Here is a 7,926-nt window from a genome sequence, read left to right as displayed (position 1 = left end):
ATAAAAAAACAAGACAATTATTTTGAAATGGACGAAAATGAAAAAACAAGATAAATCTTTTGGGACGGAGGGAAGTATTAGACAGAGAGTATAAAATAATTTGGATTTGTTATTTGATTATTATTTTAAATCAACATTAATATTATTCGGCCTATACAGATTTTAATTAAAAAATATATATATTACGATTTTTTTAATAAAATATCATATTTAAATATTATTTTTATGTGTTTTTTTTAAATTTTATTATAAATTTTTGCTATTTAGATTTTTTTTTTCTTGAAAAAGTATTATATCAAATAATTTTTTTTATTATATTAATATTTATTTATATCACATCAAACAATTATTCAAATTATTTTTTACTACTCAAATATTCAATCCCAAAATCTGAAAAAAAAAAAAAAAGAAAAAAAAAAAAGAAAAAAAAAAAAAGAGAGAATATCACATTATTGTAATGACACTTACCTCGACTCTTTGCCTCCTCTTCACGCTTTCCCATATGGCACGAGACCCTTCTCACTCCTCTTTGTCTCTCTCTACATTTTTTAAAGTTTAGGACACTTTTTCCTATGGATTTTAATCACACCAAGACCTCAAAATGCTTGCAATATATCCCTTGTGTTTCCATACCAGGAAACAACTGGATATGATATCATAAACACACTGTTATAAATTATTAAATTACAAAAAGGGATTTATTTATTTTAGGGTGGGGGTGATTTTTTTACATAAAAAACCCTTCTGTGAAAAAGATAAGGGGAATAACAAAAAGGAAAATTTTAAATTTACAAAATTTCTCTCCACTGAAGATAATCATACCTCTGATTTAATTCTGGACCGTTTTCTTTTATCTATTTATATATATATATATATATATATTTGTTTTTTGTTTTGATTTAAAAAAATTACTCGTAGGGGCAAAATGGGAAAGCCAAAATTATTTAGAGCTTCTCTCTGAGTAGAGAGGCCAAGCCGGTGACGACCGGTTTATTTCCCCGGTCGAAACTCTTCGGTTTCACCGCCGGCAGCTGCCACGTCATCTCCGGCGGAGGATCTTTCGCCGGCGATTTCGCCTCGTCTGTTGAAGCTGAATCCTCGCCGAAGATCAGGTTCAATTCGCCGACTTCGTATTCGAGGGTGTCGGGTTCGGGTTCTCGGGTAGGGTCGGAGGATTTGGGCGGCGAGATGCGGGTATGGGGGCCGAGCCATTTGGATTTGAGGTACTCGATTTTCCGCCATGGCGGAATGTGCATTCCTTTCTTCTTCAGGCTGAGACGGGCGGCGTCGGAGGCTATGGAGACGATCTGGAGGAGGCGGTCGGATTTTCCGACGAAGAGGTAGGGGAGCTGTTGGAGAATCGCCTTGTAGCTGCTCGTCGATCGGGCGATTTCGAACTCCGATCGGAAATCTACGTCGATTAAGATACGCTCGCCGTCTATTAGGACGTCGATGTACTCGTACTCGCCTGAAGGATGGGGAGAATTTAGATTTCATTTTAGGAAATTTGAGTTTCGATTAATCAATCGATCGAAACTGATTCGAGTGGTTCTAGATGATTCCAGAACCACCGAATCGGAAGATATAACTCGTTTTTTGAAATTCGAAGAACTGTAGAAATTTTCAGAGATTCGGAGAATGAAGGCTGGAACAGAATGAGATTTAGAGTTACCTGCTGGAATGGAGGATGATTTTTCCCATTTGGATTTGCAGAGTGAAGCGTTATGACTGAGCGCAACTAAGCCGTCGGTGACCAATTTCCTCAAATCGTCTTTCCTTTTGCAAGTTTTGTTGTTCTTCTCAACGATTTTCGATGCATCTGCCAATAAATTTCTCTCTGCGACGCTCGCGCAAGGAATCAAAGCCTACAGATAGTGAGAGGTTCGGATTAGAGACGAAGAACAAGTGCGGAGAAGAACACAAAATTAGTCGAACAAATCAGGAGATTTCTCACCTTGAGCGAGTCCGAGGGATCGCTGAACGAAGAATTAGCGGATAGCGAGTCGGAGAAGAAATCAAGTTCGTCGTCGGAACTGTCGTTGCTGTTACCGTTGAAGCAATTACAGCGATTCCGGCCGCATTTCTTCTCGTTGTTGTTGTCTTCGATGAAATTCTGAACCATTTTATCTAAACAAACAGTGCTTGGTTCAAATTCCGGCACCGCACCGGCGCCGCCGTCCTTTTCGCCGGCGGCAGCCTTCTCCGCAGATGCAATCCTTAGCACGCCGTTGAACGGACGGTCAAACAGCCGCTTCAGCCGAGATTTCAACACCGGCGGTTTAGCAACATCGCTCCGAATTGAATCGACCGGCTGGATTCTCATCGGAAAAGGCATTTTTCCAACCAAAAACACTCTACAGTCAGACCTAACTGCTCTTCCTTCCCCTATACAGTCTGAACATCAAATCGGAGCTTCTAGAAAGCAACTTTACAGAACATTTGACAAAAACAATTCTCCAGAGACTTCAATTCCAGAAACCAAAAGCTAGCCAAATCAGTCAATTCAAAATATCGCCCACGGTTCCCCACTCGTTAATCCAACCTCAAATAATCCGATAACCAAAACCTACTCATTAACACCATAGATCAACACCAATATTTACTCACAAAAATAAGAACAGGACAAAGCACTCGCTTTCCATCCGCAAAAAAAACGAAAACGAAAGAGATATTTTCAGCTTCCGGTTATGGCTTTTCGTGGAAAACATGACGATGATGAAACGAGACAGGAGCATTGTACTTGTAGGTGAATGAAGCCGGAAATCTCATTTTCCGGCGAGTTTCCATCGCCGACGACTAGATGTTACTTGGCGCAGAGTTTTCAACTTTTTTTTTTTTTTTTCTTTTTCTCTCTCTCTTTGATTCCTTTCTTTCTTTTTTTTTTAAATGGTTTTTGGCTGTATGCGACCTTAAAATGGGTGTTGGGTTTATATAGAAACCTTCCTTGCTGACATGGACATACCCGCCACGTGTCTTCTTACGTGGCAATGATAAGTTTCAAATCCGGGCTATGATCCTCTGCGGCCCAATTTTGTGGTCTTGAAACCCAATCCACTAGAATTTGAACACGTGTCCACTAATGGTGCCACGTATTTTTCAACGAAGGACATGCTAACTTTAAAAAAAAATAATAGTAATAAAATTTCAATTATTATTAATTATTCCATACTACCAAGTGTCTTTTTTTTTCTTTTTTTTCTTTGGTTTTTACATTAGACCTTATTTAATTTAATAAAACAATCATATGCATTACTATCTTTTGTCGATTAATAAATAATTTGTACATATTTTTTAATTTATTACTAGACAATATTATACTTTATTTACAAATATATCACAACCATTTATATATTCATAGTTCTTTTTTTCTTTTTATTTTTTATGATTTCGAGCACAAATTAATACTACATTCGTCCGATTCTAAAAGTCTCATTTAATTTTTGCTTATTTATTTTTTAATACTCCCTCCGTCCACACACAAAATATACATTTGCTTTTGGCGTGATGTTTAAGAAATAAAAGTATTTTAATTATAATGGGTAGTTAAAAATAGTATAATGCCATTTTTACCTTGTTTTTTTATGTAAAAGTAATGATGTGATGTAAAGTATGGGTATTTGTGAAAAAAAATAAGGTATTTAATTAAATATTTATTTTGTAATTGGACGTCCCAAAATAGAAATATGTATACTTTCTAGCTGGACGGAGAGAGTATTAATTATTATATCAAAACATAGTATAAATTTAAAAAAAAAAATTATAAAAATACTTCAATTAGTGCCTTATAATACTAATGAATAACATTGTTTATGAATTTAGAAAATTAATATACCCCTAAAATTAATCTCCACATTTAATATAGCCTGGAGAAAAAAAAAAATTATTTATTTTTTTAGTATTGGTGGATCACATTACGCAGTACAAATACTTGGGTGTTGAAATTTTAAAAAAAAATTCTAACACATTTTTTAAAAATAATTAATACATACATATATTCATTATTTTAATATTACCTATTTAACCCAAAACGCAAAAACAAACGCACCCTTCGAATTTACACCTATTTACATTAATATTACATCAAATTAAAATTTGCTAAATTATATAACACTCCATTGTATTTTAATAAAATACATAAAACATCCAATATTTTATTTATTGCGTGAAATTGTCTTGTTTTAATGTAAAATTTGCATAAAACACTATTTTCGTCCAAAATTGATATTTGATTGTAAATATAAATTCAATAATGCAATTTTTATACAAATAAAATAGATCATATATCTTAAATAGTTTTTTTTTTCAATAAAATAAATAAATAAATACATAATTGATTAATCATTTATTTTACAGTTTTTTTTTAGACAAATTGTTATCTTAATTCTTTAAAACTATAAAAATAAATAATTGATCAAGTATTTATTTTTTATTTTATTCAAAAAATTATTTAAAATATTTTTTATTTTTTTATTTGTATAAAACTGACGTAATTTAAATTTTAATTTATAACCAACTATCAATTTTGAACAATGAGAATATTTTATACAAATATTATATTAACACAAAAAAAAATTCATGTAATAAATAAAATAATATAATAAACACAATAGAGTATTTATTATATGATGTACTGATTAAAAATTAAGAAAAAAAAATATTTTTATATACAAAAGTACCACAAAATATTATCCCATTATATTAGAATATAAAAGCAAAATAGTCTTTGTATAGCACAAGCTACTATCATATCATATTAGAACATAAGATAAAATAATAGTACTATTTTACATAAAGGAAAAAATACCATAAATTATTATTAAAATATTATTTGACTTTGATTTCGAATTAATTTTTTTTATTTAAACATTTAAACTTTAATTCAAATAATATTTTAATTAAAAATATAAAAAAAATTATTCCATACTCAATGTACGTTTTTTATCATTATCGTCAGTTTCATTAAAAAAATTATCAATTTTCAATTATAATGAAAATAATTATATATAAAATATCAAAATATTCATAATTCTTTATAGTATATATATTTTTATTTTTAATAGTAAAAATGTCAAAATTATTTTATATATATATTTGCTAACTAATAAAATATTATTATATAATAGTATTAATTTACCGTAAAAACAAAATAGGATATTGAATTGAGACGAATAGCATATATTTTTATGAGATTTTGTATTGAATATTATTCCATATATAATAAAAAAAAAATGCACATTTTTTCTTATTTGTTTGTTATAAAAAAATACGTGTCAATTTCTCTATTTTTTACTATTAGTTATCATTTTTAACCAAAATTTCTATTTTTTTATTATAAAAAAAAAAACACATTATATTAAAATTAATATTCAGATCAAATGAACATATTTTTACATGGCGAAATGAGCATTATTTATTTGAATTTAAAATCAAACACACATTCAATTTTGCATTAAAAAATGTTAGATAGTATAAATGACTGCTATCATACGAAATTTGCACGTGAATGACGACAATTAGGGTGGTGGAATTCGAAGACGAGATCTATAATTCTGATACTATGTTAGATGATATTTATGATCAGATTACTTGATACCCGTTTATAAATAAATAAATAAATAATTTATATTCTTAATAATTTATATTTTTAGGTGAATTAATCATTTACGTGTTACTTACCGCTTAAATTTTTATATGCGAGACGATTATTTATATTATCTAATAAAAATAAAATAATATAAAAGAAAAAAGAGCAAAAAATTACGGTAGCCCTATAGATATATATTAGGTATAATTTTAGGTTTGCATAAAATATTGAAACATATGTTGTAGGGTAGGCAGCGGATTACTCTTCAATATGATGTAAGTGATGGCCCACAATTATTATTTTTAATTTAATTTAATTTAATAATATAAATATAAATATAAATATTGATGGACAGTTCCAAAAACCCAAAAATAAATCACAATAAAGGCAATCAACCACTCCCCTCAGTAGTTAGTACTTTGTTTGCATCTCCCTTAGGGAATACAATTATTATTATTGTTATTACTTCATCTCCTCCGTCTCACATAATTTGTCCTTATTTTCTATTTTTGTTTGTCCACATAATTTGTCTTTTTTATTTTTGAAAATATAATTATGCACTTTAATCGCAATTTAAATTTTAAATTTTATAATTTCTTTAATTTTAATTAAACTATTTACTTATTTTAATTTTAATCTATAATTATTTTTACTAAATAATAATGATTTTTATTAATATATTTTTAATTACTTATTAATTATACTTTACCTAAATTTCCATGTCTACAGTAATACATCCATATTACATGGGACGGATGGAGTATTATTATTATATTTAATTTTAGACACACTAGTTTTTTTTTATTCATCTTAAATGGAGTAATTTTTTTTATATATATAAAATTTCAATATAGACCTATTTATAATACTATATATATATTCACTTCGTCCCATAATAGAATATCTATTTTTTCATTTTAGTTCGTCTCATAATAAAGTATCAATTTTTTTTTTAATAATTGTACTATTTACCTAACATTACAAATATCCTTACAATTTACAATATATTACACAAATGTTATTATTTTTATATCACACAATACTAATAACTAATAAGGTTATTTTAGTCATTTATACTTCATTCTTATTACATTCCAATATAATACTAATATTTCTAAAATTTCGTGCAAAAAAAATAAATAAATATCTGGATATGAAACAGAGTATATATATATTTCTTAAATAAATAAATGTAATTATATAAAATTAAATCTTCGTATTTTTCAATGTTGATTATGTATTTATATTATAAATTTTTTTAAAAAAAGAAAGAGAGTATTTATTTTATTTTTATTTTTATTTTTTTTTTGTAAATATATATTACATCATAGTTTGACCATCAACCAAACAACAATTCGTTCTAACTAACCGTACTGAACTTCCAATAACAAATAGAATTGGTAATAAATAAATATTTAATAAATTATTTTGAATGTTATACTTATTTTTAAAATTTTAAATTATTTTATTATTAATCAAATCTTTTCAAAAAAATGATACAAATTAAACATGATATGTGGAAACATTCTTAGCCTGTCAAAATAATAATTTTAGATTAATGAAAATTATTATTCTTTTATTTTGGGTTTGATCGAAATTATTTTTAATATGATATTTCATATAAATGATGATAATAATTTTGTATATAAATTTTTTTTATATAAAACGTAAATGATTAGCTTAGCTACTTTACACAGGGAAAAGTATTTACTCTCTCATAATTATGTATTTGTTTGCTTTTCGCACGAAGTTTTAGAAATATTAGTATTATATTGGGATATAGTATGAATAAAGTAAAAATGACTTAAATAATCTTATTCGTATTGTGTGATATAAAAGTAATAACATTTGTGTAATATATTGTAAGTTGTTAGGGTATTTGTACTATTAGATAGATAGTACAGTTACTAAAAAAAAATGAATACTTTGTTATGGGACAGACTAAAATGAAAAAAATAAATACTCCCTCCGTCCCATAACAAAGTATCCATTTTTCCATTTTAGTCCATCCCATAACAAAGTATCCATTTCTTTTTTTAGTAACTGTACTCTAACATTACAAATACCCTTACAACTTACAATATATTACACAAATGTCATTACCTCTATATCACACGTACTAATAAGATTATTTTAGTCATTTCTACTTTATTCCTACTATATCCCAATATAATACTAATATTTCTAAAACTACGTGCAAAAAACAAATAATAGTTAATTTTGAGACGGAGAGAGTACTATGTTATGAGACGGAGAGAGTATTAAAATTGAGAGGTGTTTGTTTAATTTTATTTTAGTCCTTGTCACGGCCCTATATAATACTACTTCATAAAGTGGACATT

General features: G+C 27.7%; 1 protein-coding gene across 1 annotated transcript; it reads right to left on the bottom strand.

Annotated features, from left to right (window-relative positions):
• Positions 1-650: 650 nt before the first annotated feature.
• LOC127250375 (uncharacterized) lies at positions 651-2,895 on the bottom strand. The gene is made up of 3 exons (XM_051273637.1): positions 1,955-2,895; positions 1,673-1,865; positions 651-1,468 (listed from the first exon to the last, which is right to left on the bottom strand). Exons 1-3 carry the CDS (start codon positions 2,333-2,335, stop codon positions 945-947), a joined length of 1,098 nt encoding a protein of 365 aa, XP_051129594.1. The 5' UTR covers positions 2,336-2,895; the 3' UTR covers positions 651-944.
• Positions 2,896-7,926: the final 5,031 nt, after the last annotated feature.

This window comes from Andrographis paniculata, unplaced genomic scaffold (genome assembly GCF_009805555.1).
Source record: "Andrographis paniculata isolate CXL003 unplaced genomic scaffold, ASM980555v1 Contig11END, whole genome shotgun sequence".
Taxonomy (NCBI): domain Eukaryota; kingdom Viridiplantae; phylum Streptophyta; class Magnoliopsida; order Lamiales; family Acanthaceae; genus Andrographis; species Andrographis paniculata.
Note: the sequence above shows the minus strand (reverse complement) of the source record. Positions and strands in the feature narration are given on the sequence as shown.

Coding starts and splice junctions, on each gene's coding strand:
- LOC127250375 (XM_051273637.1), bottom strand. CDS start 2,335: ATGCCTTTTCCGATGAGAATCCAGCCGGTCGATTCAATTCGGAGCGAT. Junction 1,866..1,954: donor ATCCCTCGGACTCGCTCAAG/GTGAGAAATCTC, acceptor CACTATCTGTAG/GCTTTGATTCCTTGCGCGAG. Junction 1,469..1,672: donor ATCATCCTCCATTCCAGCAG/GTAACTCTAAAT, acceptor CCCATCCTTCAG/GCGAGTACGAGTACATCGAC.